A 20,348-nucleotide genomic window follows, 5' to 3' on the forward strand; every position below is an offset into this window, starting at 1 on the left:
CCTGAATTAACAATGTAAAATCTGTATCCTAACCTGCTGACATATTGTACCGTTTCGTGTCAACGTGAAGGTGGAAGACGCTGCAGGCTGCTGTGCAGAGGGGGCATACTTTCAGTGTGTTATTGGCTTATCAATTTTTCATTAGTGCTCTGTGGATATGGGTGAACAGGGGACAGCACCTGTAAGCATTCCTGTGCTGTAGTTACCCAGTCAATGTGTCCAGCTGATAAAGGCACTGATACAGTGCCTTGCAAAAGTATTCATACCCCTTGGATGTTTCACCCTTTTGTTGCTTTTACACATGAAATCATGGTCGATATAATTTGGCCTTTTTAAAAAGAATTTGAAAAAAAACCCTTTAATATCAAAGTGAAAACAGATTTTTACAAAATAGTATAAATGAATTAAAAATCTATAAGTTAAAATAAATGATTGTATAAGTATTCATACCCTTTAAAGTAACTGACCTAATTCAACAAAGTTCCAGCTAGTTGATGCCAGCAGTGTCACAGTTAGTGAAATGGAGATCACCTGAGTACAGTTGATGTGTATCAAGTGATTTAGTATAAAAAAACATGTGTCTGGGAGGTCCAGTCTCTGATACATCCCTATTCCTGCTACAATTGTACCATGAAGACAAAAGAACACTTCTAGTAACTCAGAGAAAAGATCATTGAACAGTATAAGCCAGGAGATGACTACAAAAAAAAAAATTAAACTCACTGGACATCACAAAGAGTTCAGTTAAACCATCATTAAGAAATGGAAGCAGTATGGCACTTGTTTAAATCTGCCTAGAGCTGGCCGTCCTCACAATCTGAGTGACCTGACAAAAAGAAGACCCTAACCCGAACGCTTCCAAGGCCTGCTGCTAAGAAGTGTCCCAAGAGCATGATGCTGCCACCACCATGCTTCACGCTGGAGATGGTGCGTTTGTGGTGATGTGCAGTGTTTGGTGTTCGCCAAACATAGCATCTAGTCTGATAGCCAAAAAGGTCAGTTTTTGTCTCATCAGACAGTAGAACCTTCTTCCAATTGACCCTGGAGTCTCCCACATGCATTTGGGCGAATTCCAGGCGAGATTTGATGAGCTTTTTTTCTCTCCCGCACAGCTCCGGCTGGTGAAGAACCAGGGCAACAGTTGTTATATGTACAGTCTCTCCTATCTGAGACACCAAAGCTTATAACTCCCGCAGAGTGGTCCTAGGTGTCTTGGTGACTTGGTGACTTCCCTCTCCAGTCTTCTTCTTGTTAGGTCACTCAGATTGTGAGGACGGCCATCTCTAGGCAGATTTAAACCATACTGCCATACTGCTTCCATTTCTTAATGATGGTTTAACAGAACTCTGTGGGATGTCCAGTGAGCTGGATATTTTTTGTAGTCATCTCCTGACTCCTACTTTTCAATGATCTTTTCTCTGAGTTACTAGAAGTGTTCTTTTATCTTCATGGTACAATTGTAGCAGGAATAGGGATGTATCAGAGACTGGACCTCCCAGACACATGTTTTTTTATACTACGATCACTTGACACACATCAGCTGCACTCAGGTGATCTCCATTTCACTAACTGTGACACTGCTGGCATCAACTAGCTGGAACTTTGTTGAATTAGTTCAGTTATTTTAAAGGGTATGAATACTTATGCAATCATTTATTTTATCATATTTATTTTTAATTAATTTATACTATTTTGTAAAAATCTGTTTTCACTTTGATATTAAAGAGGGTTTTTTTGCAAATTCTTTTTAAAAAGGCCAAATTATATCGACCATGAATTCATGTGTAAAAGCAACAAAAGGGTGAAACATCCAAGGGGTATGAATACTTTTGCAAGCCACTGTAGGACCATTAAAACTTGATGATCAGATGAATTATATTGTCTGCTGCTGTTTTTAGAAGTCCATTGTCCAGTGTAGCTTTTTAAAAAATGTCTTTTTTTTTTTAAATATGCACAGCCTACTGCATCACTTCATTCGCCCTCTTTGAACCACAGAGAATAATGCATGTCACTGTATGGTGCACTCACTATATGGTCTGTGCAAACAAAAGAGGACAGCCCAAACATTTTGCAACTGCAAAAACAAAAACTTATTGTGTGTAACTGTAAAAGGTTAAGCGATTTGTGATGCAACATGAGCTTTTGTGTTCACGGCTAGGTGGATTAACACACACTAAAAGCTTGGAATGACCGAGCTGAATGAATGTGAGTGAAACAGCCAGTTGGACTTTTCCCATGGCCTCTTGGGGCTTTGGGTTTCAGTGCTTGAGTGAAAATGCTGCAAAACAAGCTGTCTCTTGTGTTAGCCTCTATATCAGCAAAGGAGATGTCAGCTGTGTGAAGTGTTATTATAGGTGATTATCATACATACAATGAAGTAAATAAACTGTAAATAATCACCCCCAAAACTGCAAAACAAACAATTATCTCCAGAAAACACCACTATAGAATACTATACCAATAGCACAACATACAATGTATAACATTGCATGTTACAACAGCATTCTTCATGCATTTTGATATTTGCTCAATAAATCTTTAAAATATGTTTTACTTGCAGAGCTTGTAACACATTTTTACTTTCTCACTTCTACTGTTACTTACTGTTTGATTGATAAGCGCATTCTTTTTAAGTCATATTTGTCATATTAGCCTTTAAGGCTTTCTGACAGAAATATTTAACAGTAGTAGTATTGTATATGTGTCAAGCACAGGGCTTTCACTAAGAAAACCAGGGCGTGTGTGTCCTGTGATAAACTTTTACTTTAAAAAAAACTTTTTGAGACTTAGTTGACTTATTATTTTCTGTTATGATTAAGAAAATAATTTTCGGTCTCTGACTGATAAGATTCAGAAATAAAAAACATGGTCAGGAAACATAAAACATGGAAACATAACTACTCTTTAGGTTGAGAAAAATATCATAGTTCGGGTTAAAATGGACCCTTTCAAAACATCTACAAAGTCTCAGAAAGTCCATCTTGTGCCCCCAGGTTGGGAACCAGTGCCCCAGAGGGCTCTTCATCATGTTTTATTGGCCATAGGGGCTCCAAGAGGGCACTTTTGCATGTTTCTTTCCAACGTTGGGGCACCAATGGGGGCTAATCCGTTCCTGAGTCCACCAGTGATAAGACACCACAGAGTAAAAACACACGTAAAACCACGAAGGAGATACTGATGGGATGTCATTATTTATGAAACTCATCTTGATCACAAACATGCCTCAAAGAGCTGATAACGTGGCTATTTTTTATCTATCAGTGAGAGGCACGTGCGTTGAAAGAGTTAACCCCTCCTCGCGCAGCCACCCTGCAGACAGAAATAGGCGGAGTTTGGGTTCACACATAGTTTTTGTATGTTGAAGAGGGCAGTCAGAGTGTGTGTGAGAGAGAGAGGGAGAGGGAGGGAGAGAAACAGGGGCTCAACATGGATACGAGACTAGGCGTGAATTGTGAACTCGCCCCGGTGTTGAATTGAAGAACCAGCGGCTCCAAACTGACCACAAACACGGGATTATTATGCCCAGCGCCAACGTGTCCGTGCGAAGTTTATCCGAAGTGGAGAAATACCTCGGCAGCCGGATGGTGAGTATCATGTGAGTGTATTTTGTAGCATTGTTGTGTCATAAACGACAGGTCCCTTACTGTACCAGCGATACATTGTTGTCTGTTGATCTACGCGTCATGTGAAAACAACAGCTGCGATGTTCAGAGCTACACGTTTCCCCCAACAAAGAGCCTCTAACCCCGGGATACATCTGGGCAAATACCGTAATAAAAGAGCAGATGTCCTTTTGGAGAAGTTGTACTAGTACAAGGATGTCTTGAAGTGTCTGTCACTGTAAACTCTGAGTCGGGACGTTATGGGTTTGTCCACATATTTGACGCCATCTAAACGGGACAGGGATCTGTCTGTGCTGCTTCACACCGACATAGGGCTGAAACTAACGATTTTTTTCACATATCGATTGTCGATCATTTTATGGGTTATTGTATTCATATTTTGGGCTATAACATGTCATAAAATTGTGAAAAACACCCATTTCAAGTTACTAGAGTCTAAACTGATGTATTTTAATTACTTGTTTGTTCAACCAAAAGTCCAAAAGATTTTAAATTCAAGAAATATGCAAAATGTTGTCATGGGTGAAATTTGATTCAGGTTTTTTTGGGGGGGAATTTAGGTTTAAAAATGATTAAAATGAATAATTATCACAATATAACTTTCTGGTAATTGACTGTTGGATTAAAAAACGTAATGTTTCAGCTCTAATTTAAATTTGCCGGTATTGTTTGACTACTGTAGTCCCATGGAGTCATCCTGTTGTAGTTACTTGTGTTTTCATTTGAACAAGTGAATCAGGTGGATGTTATACCTTTATGCTCTTTTTGCTGTTTGTGGTGATGTAGTATTGCATTGCAGGTGTTTCTAGTATCCTTCCACCAAATAAGACGTAAAAAGCATTTCACACAGCCCAATACAATAGAAACTGAAAGCTGTTAGTAAGGTATTAATTGTAGTTATTTTTGTGTTCTTTCTGTTTTGTGGACACTCAGTGACTCAGTGCCTGACCCAGATTTTTAAAAGTAGAAATGAAAACCTCACCTCACCTTATTTCACATGAAGGAGTGACTCATGTTAATGAGGGCTAAGCTATATGGCCAAAATCTTCTGTCGGTCATTCCATATCTCTGTAAGGATATATATCACAATATGGCATGTTTTCTGCTAATTCAATAAATAAATAAATAGTATAAATGAATTTACAACATGAGAAAGCCTATTTCCACGTACAAGGATCAGAACAAAATGTCTCATTCAATTGATGGGTAGCTCTTTTTTGACATTACAATTAAAACAACAAATATGTATGATAGAAAATGTTACCCAACCCTAATATCAGTATTTTGTTACATCCTGACATTAAGGATATACAGATGTAGAAATATTTTATCAGAAACAAAACTGAGAATATAACTTTTTTCAGAAAATATAATTGATTTTATCATTGTGAGCACATAATCTTTATTCTTACGATATGATAGCGCACTATAATAAATGTAAGTTTTGTAAATAGTTGTATTTTCATTATTCATAGTCTCACAGAGATGGATTACTGTCAGAGCTTATCTTATTTTATGTCTTTACACAGCAATGTTTTCAGGACAGTCAATTTTATTAATGTATCCCAAATCAAAGTTTCCTGAAAGTGCACTAAAATCTCTCCAATATTTGATTCTATCTATTCTTAAACCCATGACTCGGATAAGAAAACAAGCCAACCCCCAAACACCTTCAGAACTGAACTAACAGGTGTTGGGGAAAACCATCCAACCATCATCATGTTAATGTACCATGCTCAGAAAAATCCCCAAATGTGCCGTGACGGATCAACCTGAGAATGCATTTAAAGCCAGGGGCTCTCAGTCACAGTGGCACCGAGGAGAGGAATGCTCTATCAAGTGTGAGTCTTGTGCAACCAGAAAGTCACTCAGGTGTCGTGCGGCAGGTTGTTTCTCTCCCTAGTATATGTATGAGCTGTCAGGCCTGCTGCTCTTGTCACCAATAGTCTTCAATGAGATCATGCATCCCAAAGTGAGCTCTGGCAGCTTCTCCTCGGCCTGTATAGCTTTTTATAAAAACTGCCCTGCTGTCATGTGAACAATTCCAGATACTTCAGATAACAATGCAACTCTAACCATTATAAATGAATGAAATCAATAACATTCCCCCTTTGGAGTAGCACTTGAATGATTAACACACAAATAATTAGAGCCAGCTACTCAAGTACACAATTAGGCAGTAGCGGTATAACCACCAACACAATATAATAACAACATATCTGACAATTTGGCTAGTTTATTACCACTGGACTGTGTAATTATGCTTTTCCTCCTTTTGTTGGCAGCAAATTACATTCCAGTTTTGTTCCTCAAAAAAGCCATTGTGCAGCAGATATAGTGGGTTAGAGGCCAAAGATGATGCAACACCTCAGTCTGGGTCTTTAACCCTTGCATCATGGCGGCTCGTGGAGATTTGCGTGCCATTTCTCAGTGACGTGTCTGTCCTCGCATGAACCTTGTTTTTCACCTGTAGTGGCTCTGTAGCATTATTGTCACCTGACGAAAGGCAAACACAGTAGCCATCATATCAGTATAATTAGCAGTCTTTTAAAATGCTGTGATATGAATCATTAACCGGCAGCTATTGTCCCCCTTTTTATTCTCTCTTTTTATTATGTTTTCATGACTAATGAGCTGCTCGACTCTTCAAGCACTCTGATACGTCATTGGCTCCATTCACTCTCTCGCTTTGCATTGTCGCATTGAACATAGCTGCATATTTATCGTAATTAAACCCATTCAATATATCCCCAGTCTATGGGGGCAAGCAGACGCTGGGAGTGTTAATAGGCTATTGATTTAGTCCATCCTGGACCAGCTTGTCTATGAGATAATAGCAAATACGTCTTAAGCAATTCACTCGGCCGACCTCCCAGGGATTACTCATTCAGGAAACTCGAGACTTCAAACTCTGTCCCTGGTTTTGTTTCCTCTGTTACTTTTGATGATGCATAGTGTTTGGCCTCTAAAGAAAGGTTTTGCAATCAAAGTGTGGCCGTGTAGGCAGCTGTGGGATGCAGATGAGAGGAGGAGGGGGAGGAGGAGGAGGAGGAGGAGATGTTGGGTCAGCTTTCTGACTACAATCAAAGATGTGCTCCCTGTCGCTCTCACTCTCTCCCTCGCTGGTATTCTTCCCGTTTCCCTGTGTGAGCCCTGAGTGGGAGAGTGTCTGTATCCATGAGGATCAGCTGGAGGGAATACCAATAAGCACCGCAGGGTTCTTCCCCTCTGTGGCTCTGTTCTCTGCTGAAGGGACGGTTTTGTTCCATCTCAATGAGTGTGCCAGCTCTGTTGCTCTGTGTGTGTGTGTGTGTGTGTGTGTGTGTGTGTGTGTGTGTGTGTGTGTGTGTGTGTGTGTTTATTTGGGGTACACAGAGGCAACGACGGAGAATAAGCGATACACCACTAACAGCCTCATCATTTTGATCTAATTTCCCCAGATCACTGCAAACACCTGTGCTTGTGCATGTGTGACTGCATGACCTGACCCTGCACTGTAAACTGATGGTTTCACCAGATTACAGCTGCAATTGTGAGTACTTTCAAACATTGCTTCCTCGTTATGGAGACAATGCTTTCCTGTTTGCATTACAAAATGTCTGTGGCTTTATTAACCCCCCCCACCACCACCACAACAGGGAGGGACAGCGAGTTTAGCAAGAAAACACCCTCAGTTTCTGTTCATCCTGCTAATCTGAACCAATATTTACTGTATTTCTCTGCCACTGCACCTCTGAATAATTTGTGTTTTCAGCTCACTCCGGTTCAGGACTTTAATGCTGAATTGCTGCTTTGCCTGTTTCCTCTGGTGCTGCAGTGAGGTCTGTTTTTGCTTGAAAAATTGAATCACTAACTAGATCATTGATCCGAGAGAGCACACTGCAGTGCAAGATAAGCAGCATCTGCAGTTTCTAGTGACTCCCCCAAACTATGCCCCAAAATGTAGCAAAGATTTGGACAGATTTCTCAAGCAGAACAACACACAGCTCTCCCTCGTTGGGTTAAGACTGAGGCTAATGCAGTTGGATCTTTATGTTCTGCTGTCTAGGGAGGTCAGAGCATATTAAATGGGTCATGGTGTTGGACAGACGCTGTGTGCTATGTAGGACAGCGTGGGGGGACAAGGGGCTCGAGCAGGGCTGAGGTGTAAGGGAGGCTCCCTGGGGGCACACGGAGCCTCCTGTTGGCGGAGATGATGTGTGCCGCTGTGCTGTTTGGGAGAGTCCTCCCTTTGTTCTATTCCTGTCCTCTTATCTGTTTCTGTATTTATTTATTTTGTCTCCCACTTTCTGTCTGTCTCTCTTCTCCTGCTCCACTGACACACTAATAAAAATGGGTGAGTCAAACAGCAGTGGGCGTATGCCTGGCTTCTTAATTTCACAACATTTTCTCACATATTGATGGTGGTAAACCACATTTTAAGCATATGATCAGACAGATTGGGCTCACACAGTCCAGCTTTTAAAACCCAAAGAGTCAGTCAGTAATCGCACATACAAGTTCAAGGACAGACGTACAGGTCGCCTCCACTCTATCTCATCAAACGCTACACTGTGATGAACCTCTGACCTCTCAGTTAAGCACTGTCCACTTAACTGTCAGACTTCACTGCTGCCATCTGCCATCCTTTCCCCCTGTAACTGGGCTTTCACCCCTCCCATCATCTGTAGCCATCCCCAAAGACCTTCAGTCCTGGCCCTGTTTCACCCTCCTACCTCAGCAACCCCTGGAGATCGCCTGCAGAAGTGTTTGGGAGTAGCCGAGTGAAAAGTAGGGCAGCTCCTTAGCAGATTTGGGAGGACATTTTCATCAGCATGAGTCTAATTCATTTAGCAGAGCCACTCATCCAGAGAGACCCTCAGAATTTTTTTCCAGCAGTTAGTCAGCGTGGGTGTAAATCTTGAGTCGGCAGTGGAAATGGGTTTATTAAATATCTTATCAAAGAATACTTAGATGTCGTAGTCTTTTTTGGGGGTTTGAGTGTGCGTAAAACATCTGGGTCGTGTTATTCGTGTTATCCGAGCTGCTCTCACGAATCCCTCCTCTTCCTGTCAAAGGCCATCTTGTTTTTATAAGTAAAGGCTTACTCCCCTCATTCTAGCTGTGTAATACATTTTTGGCTTGATATTCACTACTCCAGGTGCGTGAGTGTGAATATAGAAGTTGCATCATATTGCTTTCCAAAACGTGCTGTGGGCCTCAGCAGGGATCCATCAGTGGCTGCCAGGTCACAATTTCATCTATTTTACGCTCATCTTGTATCCATGATATCGCACCTTGAAGCAATAAGCACACAACCCTATGTTCTGTGTTTGGCCTCTAGTGCTACAGAACAGAACATTTCAAAGTTAAGGCTAGTGGTGGGAGTGCCTGAGGAGCTAGCTCACTTCCAGTGCTGCATAAATAGCATGCAGTCAAAGCTGTCTGGTCAAACAGGCAGCTCTTTGTGTTTGCTGTTTGAAAATGAAAAAGACTGGGTTATATGAGCAACCTACAAACAAGCCTGCACTACACTTCCTCTACAAGGAGGAGGATATTAGGCTCCTTTCTTTTGTATGACAAACAGGTTTGACAAAAGGGCGGCTTATGTGTGAACTTGACTGTTTTGACAAGAGATATTGCTTACACTCTGTAAGGAGAAGCATTGTGATTGGGCGCAGGGCTCCTCGGGCTATACGTCAGGCGAGCGAATCCATATGCAGTGGCTCGCTCATCAGAGTCCTGGACAGAGCAGAGGTAGGACATGACAAAGTGTGCTTTTTCTCTGCAGACAAAGAGTCTTGTGTTGAAGAAGGACAGATGCCAGAGAGGGGGAGAGTGGGAGGACGACAGAGGCTGAAATACCCCAGGCATGCTCTAGAAAGAAGCGTGGCATTCTCTTGTTACACACTTTACATACAGCAAATAAGTAATATGTAATATGTATGTATACAGTATAATTATAGACACTATAATATTGAAACTACAGGGTTTATTTACATGTACAAACAGGACTAGAGTTTACAGACATGCTAGCAGTTGGTTGAGGCTGTGCTGAAAAGCAGTGTTGCTTTGAGGCAAATACTAGAGCTGGCATAGTAACATGCTGATGTTTAACAGGTTTATTGTTTGCCTACGAACATTTGCTAATTGCCCCCAAGGGACAGCTGAGGCTGATGTGAATGACTTTAGATTTGCATGTATTAAACATAAGGATTGTACAAATTGCAATATCAAAAGATCAGGAAAAACAGGAAATCACAGGAAATAATCTACTCATTATCAGAATCTCTTGTTTCACATAGACTTCCCGCAGTTATTGTGTTCATTATACATATTAAATACCATTTATCTGTACTTAGTGACATATTTTATATTATATTCAATGCATAACAATAAGTCAGGAGTTGTCAGTCTTCTGAATTATAGAAGGGAGGTCCCTTAAAAGAAAATGCTGGGAAAGACTGCATAGTTGTTGAGATTTGCAGTCTGGATTGCAGTGGTACACAGACAGAAAGACATTGCCCTTCATAGCCTGACTAAATCCAGCTATAAAGCAGTTTCTGTGTCTAACTTTAAGGCGAAACCACATTCGAGTAATAAGTAGATATGTCAGAGATGACTGTATCACCTTCACAAACAAGTTTGACAAGTTAATTGTTCAGTCACGATAACAACAGCAAATAAATGGGAATGTGTAACTGGATGACTTCCAGTTTGGAGACGGGAACAGTCCTGCTGAATGGGTTTTTGTTGTATTATCTGACTAGTCATACTTAATCACCCTGTTATTGGTAAAGCTCGTCTTGAGTTCCACCTGACAGTCATGTGAGGAGGAGCGTCAGTCTGTGGTGAACTCTGCATGCATTGGTCAATTGTAAAGGTACTTAGCTTGCAATATGTAACCATTACGTGGTGATGTGGGAATGCTAAGCAGGATTCAGTCCTAAGTCTGCATGAGTTAGCTGTGATCTGTTTATTTGCTTGAAACTAGCTGTGTTACATTTGTTAAGGATTAGTGCAGCTTTGTAGAGCCCATAGTGGTTGTTGTACAACACTTTGTATTAGGCCTGAGCAGCTTACACCTCCTGTCATTCCACTGTGGTCGATCATCTTGCAAGAGTCTGTGGCTTGTTCGGTCACTGTTGAATTGCAGTTTCATTGCACTTGAAGGGAAACTTCTGTTTTAAAAATGCTGCAGAAACATGATTAAATGATGTATTCACAGCTTCCGCCAGTTTCCTCTTTTTGTATAGTGTTTAGCCTTCCTGCCATAGTTAAACTTGCTTACTTGAGCCAAATTTGTACTGTTTCACTTCCTCACGTCTGCAGCAGACCTCTGTGCTCGACAGTGAACTATTGACATGCCAGGCAGTCGCTGTCTGTATTGTTGAGCCTCTATCAGAAAAATGGAGATTTACTGTAAAAATAGGGGACAATGTCTGGCAAAGGGATTTCCTGAGCGTTGTAGCCTTATGTGACATTATCACTGACCTACATTAGATGTGGACGCTCCACTTCTTTCACACACAGTAATAGCTGTTATCTGAATTTTGTCATCTGTGTGCTATACTGTAAACAAACAGGATTACATTCTGGCTCCTAAAACGTAACAGATGTGCCAAATAAGAGCCTTACATATTCGCACAGATGGTCTCATTGTGGCTGTAGCAGGAAAGGCAAGGAGTTGCTATGTAGAATTATTATATATTTAAAGCAAATTCAGAAAAAGAAACATTGAAAGAAATATTTTATTACCCGGGTCTTAGTTAAATTTTTTTTGTCATCATTCCTAACATTTAAATCACCAGCTGCTTTCTCGAAACATGAGAAAGCAGCGACTAGACACAGCTGTGGTTGAGTCCACAGAGCAAAGCAACACCAGCAGATCAGGTTTTTTAAAACAACCCTCAGTTTAACCCAATCATCAAAACTATTCATTGATGAATGAGGGACAATTTAATTTAGTTTCAAATGTTGTTTATATTATTATTATTATTTTTATTATGATTATGATTATTATTAAACAGTAATGGACAGTTAAATATGTTCACCTTTATTTACCTTTTAAATAGGTTATTTAAATAATCAAACCTGTCTGTATAAAGAATCTGCTGATTCTGTGAGATAAGATAAAATACTAACATATCTTATCATATCTTTTAAAAAATCTGAGGGAAACTTTGCTTAAGGCTCCAATTTGTAATGCAATAAACTGGAAATGGAGTTGTTTAACTTTTCCAGACGACCTGTTTTGCTCATTAGACAAAAGGGATGATCTCCCTGCAAACGCTCCATATCTAATACAGTATCTGAATCTGTTTCTTCTCCTTGCAGGACCGGAGTTCTGAGGGCAGTTTCCTGAGCCTCTCTGGGTCGATGCGTCGGGGTTCTTCAGAGAACAATCTGGACCTGGATCTGAGTGATGGAAGTCCTGGTTCCGCTCTGGGCTTCGAGGTCCATCGTAGTCGCTCTTGCTTGGACAACCTCCAGCAGAAGATACTGAAAGTCACGGAGCAGCTGAAGATCGAGCAGACGGCCCGGGACGAGAACGTGGCCGAATACCTGAAGCTGGTGAACAGTGCGGACAAGCTGCAGGTCGGGCGCATCAAGCAGGTGTTCGAGAAGAAGAACCAGAAGTCGGCGCAAAACATCGCCCAGATGCAGAAGAAGTTGGAGCAGTATCACAGAAAGATGAAGGACAGTGAAATCCTCCACAGCCCGTCCCCTCACCCATCTGGTGTGAAACACAGCACCATACCCAGGGAGTCTCCCAGACAGCTGCTGAGGGACATGACTGGCAGCGGCCGACACCCGACCATGGACAAGATCAAGACCATCGGCCCTGGTGTTTCCCTCTCCCCTCCTTTCTTCTTCAGCAAGCCTCGAGAGTTCGCCAACCTCATCCGGAACAAGTTTGGCAGCGCTGACAACATCGCCCACCTCAAAACCACTCTGGATGCTTCCTCGCCGCTGCCCACTGACAGCGCAGTGAAGGGGCTGAGTAGCAGCACCTCTATGGTGGGCAAGCCCAAGTATCCCAGTGATGATGAGTGCTCCTCAGGGAGCGCCTCCATTTCAGCAGACAGTAATGGGAACCCAGCGGGGGGAGGAGGCCTGCCAGCAGGGCAGGCGCAGCAGGCCGGGGGAGACAGCCAGAGCCGGCTGGCCCTGAGCCTGGAGGAGGTGAGGGAGATCCGAGATGCCCAGAGCCAGCTGGAGGAGGATATGGAGGAGATAAAGGCTCAATTCAAGAGAGAGTATGGCATCATCAGCCAAACACTGCAGGAGGAGAGATACAGGTATGTGTAAATAATGTAAAGAGGACACAATATAAAAACTTACTGGAGAGCCAACTAACTCACAAACTGTGAAATAAAACAGTTTGTGTCCAGCCTGGATCAGAAAACATGGGATTCAAGCAATTACGATTTGGCTCCTCTTCATATGTCACATGCAGGCTCATTGGAATACCATTGGCTACTATTGCACCATATTTTTTCTCTCAAGAATATCTGAACAGACTGGGCTTTTTTTTTTAAGAAGGAGGCCTTAAAGAGACAGGTGCTAAAGTGTTTCAGACAGAGGGTGAATGCAAGTATATTCTGACAGACAGTCTATGAAGATTTTATAAAAAATAACATTTAAGTATGTAAACATGTATGAACCTGAAAAGGAGACATGGGAAATATCTTCCCTTAAATATTTAATTGTTCTTTACTAGGCCACGCCTAATAACTAATGTTATTCTCATATTTGTTCATCTGCAAAATATAAACAACCATAGAATTTGGAGATGCCACTTTACTAAATGGTAGATGTAATTCATTACATTATCCCACACAGTTTGTTGGTTGCAGAAGCACTTAATATACAGTATGTTCAAATTCCAAGAAGATGTTCATTTATAACAAATATTTCTGCATCATCTACCAGGTACGAGCGTTTAGAGGACCAACTGAACGACCTGACAGAGCTTCACCAACATGAGATGACTAATCTGAAGCAGGAGCTGGCGAGCATCGAGGAGAGAGTGGCCTACCAGGCTCATGAAAGGGCCAGGGACATACAGGTGCGTAATAGTGATTCCAATATGTAGTGGTGCTTGAGCTGGAAACTGCAGACCATGTGACTCACCTGTGTGTCATGAGGCTGGTATATCAGCAAACAGCTCTGATAGGAGTGAGTAAAATAAATGGATTTGTATTAAAGTGAAATCTCACACATCGCTGAAGTTTAATAGGTGTTTCACGATTTCCGTTCTAACCCCCACCTTACCGGTGCAATGATAGCCTGCAGCTGCACTTTTCCAGTCAACATGAGCACTGCTGGAGTTGAAGATAATGGAGAAACAGCTATAATGGTAATAGAACTCTAGTCTTCCTGCAATGTTTTTGCCTACCCTGCCAGTTTTGTAGCGGAGACTAAGGTCAGTTGGCATATGTTGCACTCTCTGCTGTATTTCTCTGGCATAATTTATGTCAGAAAATGATTACTGGCAGGGTCAAGCTGTCAGCTATAAATAAATATTTTACTGATTAAATTCATATTGTGCATTTGTACCAACCCCATCACCAGAAGGGTTGATAGTGCATCAATGATTGAGATGATTGTGTAGCAGTGGTATAAAAAAATCTTTAAATTGAATTATGAACCCAAATTTGAAAGTCTAATCAAATTGGTAATAAAGTTATCGTTATTAAAGGATGAGGACATTACCATATACAGCTGTAGAGGTGAATGTATTAGGGTGTAATGGCACCCTTCATCAGATAACACAAGATTCAGTCTGTTTTGTCGTTTGACATTTATCTTCCCTGCCCCTGTGTCTCTCCATGCTGATACATAATTAATCTTCAAGAGGAATCTGAGTAATTGAGGATTAAAAGGTCAGCAAAATGCCCTTTAGCCATTTGGGAAACAATCAGCCCCTCAAAGTCTCTCTCCATCTTCCTCAGGAAGCTCTGGAGTCGTGTCAGACGCGAGTGTCCAAGCTGGAGCTCCAGCAGCAGCAGCAGCAGACGGTCCAGCTCGAGAGCCGTGACGCCCGAGTCCTGCTGGGAAAAAGCATCAACATCATGCTTGCCATCATCACCGTCATCCTGGTTTGTGTCTCCACTGCTGCCAAGTTTGCCGCTCCACTGATGAGGAGCCGGCACCATGTTGTCGCTACCTTCCTGGGAGTTTGTTTTTTGACCATATTCTGGAAGAACTGGGACCGTTTACAGTATGCCATAGACAGGTTGCTGGTGCCTGCCTGAGAGTGAAGCGTGCACACTGAAAATAACACTGCAGAGGCATGGACACTGTCTGTCAGGATAGGACTGTCGAAGAGGATTGGTTGTACAATCGTCAGAAGACACGATCGCCATGCATTCACAAAGGTCATTTAAAAAAAAAGTCAAACTGGAATGAAATTTGGTCTTTTTTTCTTGTCTAGAACTTGAATGTGTGTTGCTAACAATTTCATTTAACCTTTTAAATAATATTTATATAACAGTCATTTTTGTTACTTCTCCAAGGATTGCTATGAAATCATCTCAAGACATAAATAGTCAATTCAAAGATTAAGAAGGGTGGAGAGACGTGCACATGAGATACTCCTCCCCACGGTTTTGGGGAAATAATCAATAGATGAGGTCAAATTTGGCCAATGATTATTCTTTCTCCTTTTTGCTTCAGCTCAACTTTAATATCTATCAAACTGTTGAAAACATGTACACACAAACAAAACCTCAAGCTTGGTATCTTGTTAGCACAGTTATGAAATGCTAATGTCTTTTATAGAAATAGTTGGAGATTTTGGGAAATGTGCTTATTCTCTTTCTTGAGAAGATCAATTACATTCATATCTGTTAATATGAAGCTACTGCCAGGGGCTGCGTGGCTTAGCTTAGCATGAACAGGTTTTTCTTACCAGTTAACATGTAATCTAACAATCTCGTTTAGAGACGTGGTTTCACAGGGGAAGTTAGGGTCAGGCTGTTTCCTGGCAAGGCCTGACTCCAGAAGGGTGTTTGTTTATCAATGGGGCTGTGTATCGGCAAGAATCTGTAGATATGATACATATGATGAAAGTTGGGTTACTATTCAATATATTGCTATAAGCAAGGCAATATATTGCGGTTTGCATAAAATCCTTAATACTTCTGCACCACCATATGCATGAAATCTAATTTAGAAAAAGGTTTTTATGCATTCTGTGCAGTGAACTCATTTGCATTTATCACAGTCCCTGTAACATCCAACATCATAGCACTTATTTTTGTGCATGCACTCTGTCTGCTACAGATCTTGCATGTAAACTATTAATTGAAGATCGATACAGTGTTTTTGGGAATCGATACAGTATCACAAAATGTAATATTGTGATAAGGAAGTGTATCGATATTACGCTTATGTCATCTTTAGGTAGCTTGATTTTTGCCTTGTTTTTAGAGGTTCAGAGGTGGATTTTTGTGACTTTTTCACAGAGACAGACGAGCTATTCCCTCGGTTTTTAGTCTTTATTCCAAGCTAAGCTAACTGGCTACTGATTGTAGCTTCATATTTGGACATGAGAATGATATCAATCCTCTGATCTAACTTTTTATAGATAAACTCAATAAGCACATTTCCTCAAATTCCTCGAGTTAAACTATTCCTTTACATGAAGAATCTACAGACTGAAGCACAGAGGCAATGGACATCATGTCTTTTTTTATGTGTTCATTATCTTTATTCCTTATTGCCTTGTCTGCTCTGTGTGGTCAGTCATCTCTTAAAGGTTTTCTGTTTACTGTTCCTGATGTTTAAAGTGCAATATACTTGATTTCTACAAGCACTGTTTTTAACATGATTCTTTTAGGAGTGAACGTTTTATGTCGATGTTTTACAGTGACAGGGTGCTGGTGCTGTGGGGGTTGGGTAAGGAAGTGTCATTAATGTTGGCATGAGAGATCCATAACCACTGAAGCCACTGCTGGGCTCTGATAAGACCAGCTGTCTCCTCTCTTAAGGGCCAAAAATCAATCCCACTGCATTACAGTGCTGGTAGCTCGGTAATATCAACACACACTGGCTCCCCGGTGCAGGCGCACATGCACACACACCCGAACAACACAAACACAGAGTCTGCCATTTGGCTGTCTTTGTGTCTTACTGGTCTGATGTTTGTCTTGTATTAATAATGTGATTGAGAGGCGATGGATTAAACTGTGATTAAAGGCCTTTTTTGAGGAAAAATGCAATTCCAATTTTTTTTTTAAAAAGAAGCATCAAACCGCCTTCAGTACTCTAATGGTGACTGAGGAGCATGTTACAGGCTCTCAGTTATGATCCACGAGCCACTTTTTTGGATTGAATAATGTGTTATTTTATGTTTGTCTTATGAACATTGCCTATGATGATCTCACATGAAACTATGGACCACTTTTTAATTGTTTGTCTGCCATAATAACATGTTTGTGTTGATGTTTGTTGTCATCTCTGTCGTTCTACTGACTGTATCATAATTCTGTGTTCCTGTTTTGACATATTTGAGGAAGTTTACCGACAGAACTACAGATCTGGTTTACATTCTCATTCATCTCCGGTGCACTACGTGATCAATCAGTTGTATTTTCATGCATTACGTGCCTTTGTCTGACACTTTCTGTTAAATTAAACAAGACTTTTTAATCAACTTGTGACTGATTTTTAGTTTGGGAATTTGTTAATGTTTTTGGTCATGTGATTATTTTTTTAGCTGTGATCAACAGCTGTAGCTCATTCGGTCGGTCCTTCCACAACATTTCCCCACCCTTTGGCAGGCACAGTGTTCATCCTAGGAGGCTGAAAGTGTGTGCGTGTGTGTGTGTGTATGCATGCATGAAAGGTCCCAACTATTGAAAATTCATACTTGCTTCTCACATTTCAAGTATTGAGAAATCACTACTGTGACCAAAGTGGGATCTGTGGCAAGTTTTCAGATGAAATGTATGAATAATTATAACCGATAGTAAAGTTTGGTATAGCTTGCATTTATTTTATGAGTCTTTATGACTTTCCACAAACTATTTTGATTATTTCGACTATTAATGTTATTCATAGTCCCAGGCTATGCTTATTATTCTTTTTGTTCTTTTTATGGTAATTGTATATTATTCAGAGAGAAACACTTCCTCTTGATATTTTTAAAAGTGTATGTTTTGAAATTCATCTCAAATTAGATGTGTAAAAAAACATCTAACTATTCCAAGGAACCTGCATGTGAGAGTCCCCAGTATTAGCATTCTGGGCTGAAAAAAGAACCATTGGTGTTGACAACAGCCAAAAATCCAAAATTAAGTGAAAGGCAAAAGGAAGTTTCTTATATCTTTGAAACTTCCTTAAAGTAACCTATTTATATTCAGAAAACACACTGAGCACATTGTTCTTTGATAAAACTGCAGATTTTTTTTTTTAATTCTCCTTTAGGCATTTGCACTAGAAGAATAAAACCTTAGAAAAACTTAATATGCATACAGCTTTGAATAAGTTCCACTCTATTAATATTAATAGCACACATATTTGCTGTTCTACTGGTACTAGATACCCTATCCTTCACCACCACTAGAGGGTGTAGGTGTTGCACTGCTGACACAACAGAGACCAAGAAAACATATTGGAAGGCTGCAGCACCTTACACAGCCTTCATGATACCAAACCGATTTTATGCATGTTTTATATCTAAATAATTAGCCTTTTTTCTGTCAAAATCAATGATTCAACTTCAAATCAACATTAAGATTACAAAATCATAGAAAACAAAAAAAAAAAACACTTTACTTTGGCAGCTGTTTCACAAGCAACGTGGAAGAGCAGTGCCCTCTGCTGCTGCCACAAATCAGCACTGAAACTGCAGTTTTTCAACACATTTCTACAAAAGTGCACAGCTGTATTGGAGCATTTTTCTGTGTATTTTTTATTAACATTGTATCAAAGTCGTGTTGTTTTCCATGCTGTGAACGGAAGTGCTTTCTGTAGACTGTAACTGTGACTGGCATGGCTCCCACCAGGGAGGATTTTGGTACCCAGGATGCTGATGATTGCAGAGAGATGGAATAAATTCAATTACAGTCACTTTAATGATCTCTCAGCCAAGCTGGCACAACATGCAACAGCACAGCTCAAATAATATCATGCAGCCACTCTAATAAATAATGACACACCATGTGAGATATCACCTTCAAATTAAGGATACCAGACTTATTCAGCATCTCAATATTGCTGCATATCAGAGTAAAGGACACACACACAGACACACATTCTGACAAAATGAAGCCCATGCATGGTTAAACTCAGCCCCACTGCAATATGGGTCACCTGGCGCAGCTGTGTGTGTGGTTTAGTCTGCGTGACTAGTGCCTGCCTGCATGCCAAATAGAGGCACAGACACACGGTGAGATACAGGAGCAGGAATGGGGATGATAGACAGATAGCTTAACTGGGGATCTCTGGCACTCACACTGTGTTCCTGTACTTTATGAGAGCTTAAGTTTAAGAGTGAAATTGTGTGAGGTGTGTGCACATACACACATCTATGTGTGTGTGTGTGTGTGTGCGTGTGCGTGCGCGCGCGCGCGCGTGTGAGTAGGAGGATGGGCTGTGTTTCGCGCATTTGTGGAGCAATAAGGGCCTCTGGGGGAGAAGAAATACTCAGATTGGTGTGACGCAGAGATTCTGACTAACATACACACATGCACACAGCCACCCACGCACTTACACACACACACACACACACACACACACACACACATAGAGGCTTAAAATGGGGATTATGGGCTATATTTGTAGGTGTGAATGGAGAGAGCAATATTTCATTTCCCAGTCTCTCTCTCTCTCTCTCTGTATTTTGTGATGTGAAAAGTGTGCGCTTCCTTTTGATGTGTGCTAGGATCCTGTGTGTTTTCCACTGTGCTCTCTCTTATGGCTCCTGGAGCTCGCTGGTCTATTCACTGGGCTCCATAATGAGCTGCTAATTATCCCAGGACCTCATCAAGTCTCTTTGGGCTCCGCGGCTATAAGCCTCCTCCTCACACAGGTTGGCATGGTGACCGTAGGGGATGGGACCTGCACAGAGGAGGCCACCAAAAGGAGCCGCAGCTTCACTCCTGCATCTCTTCCACTGAGGGGGAGTGAGAGGGACACTTTTTTTTCACTACCCGAAAGACAAAAGAGAGAGTGGGAAGTGTGTGGATAGAATTAGCGTGGCTGATTTAAATTTTGTGCATTTTGTGTGTGTGTGTGTTTATAAATACACTCACCAGCCACTTCATTAGGTACACCTGTTCAACTGCTTGTTAATGCAGATATCTAATCTGCCAATCACATGGCAGCAACACTACGTATTTATGCATGTAGACATGGTGAAGCTACCTGCTGAAGTTCAAACAGAGCATCATAATGGGAAACAACGTGGTTGTACATTTACTCAAGTACTGTACATAAGTACAATTGTGAGGTACTGGTATTTTACACAAGTGTTTCCATTTAATGTAACCTTATACTTCTACTCCACTACATTTTGAGGCAAATATTGTACTTTTTACTTCACTACATTTAGCTTTACTTACTTTTCAGATTTAACATTTAAATCATGATCAGTTTAATAAGATTAGATTAGATTTTTTTAAAGGATATAAATATCTAAGTAGTTAAAATGAGCTCTATCTTTACAAAAATACAACGATGCTAACATAAATGCATCAATATAAATAATCTAATAATATATTTGGAATATAAATA

General features: G+C 40.9%; 1 protein-coding gene across 1 annotated transcript; it reads left to right on the top strand.

Annotated features, from left to right (window-relative positions):
• The first annotated feature begins 3,400 nt into the window (after positions 1-3,400).
• LOC131973811 (transmembrane and coiled-coil domain protein 3-like) lies at positions 3,401-17,265 on the top strand. Its single transcript, XM_059335901.1, has 4 exons — positions 3,401-3,584; positions 11,940-12,904; positions 13,539-13,674; positions 14,561-17,265. Exons 1-4 carry the CDS (start codon positions 3,519-3,521, stop codon positions 14,861-14,863), a joined length of 1,470 nt encoding a protein of 489 aa, XP_059191884.1. The 5' UTR covers positions 3,401-3,518; the 3' UTR covers positions 14,864-17,265.
• The last annotated feature ends 3,083 nt before the right edge of the window (positions 17,266-20,348 follow it).

This window comes from Centropristis striata, chromosome 6 (assembly GCF_030273125.1).
Source record: "Centropristis striata isolate RG_2023a ecotype Rhode Island chromosome 6, C.striata_1.0, whole genome shotgun sequence".
In the NCBI taxonomy this organism is placed as follows: domain Eukaryota; kingdom Metazoa; phylum Chordata; class Actinopteri; order Perciformes; family Serranidae; genus Centropristis; species Centropristis striata.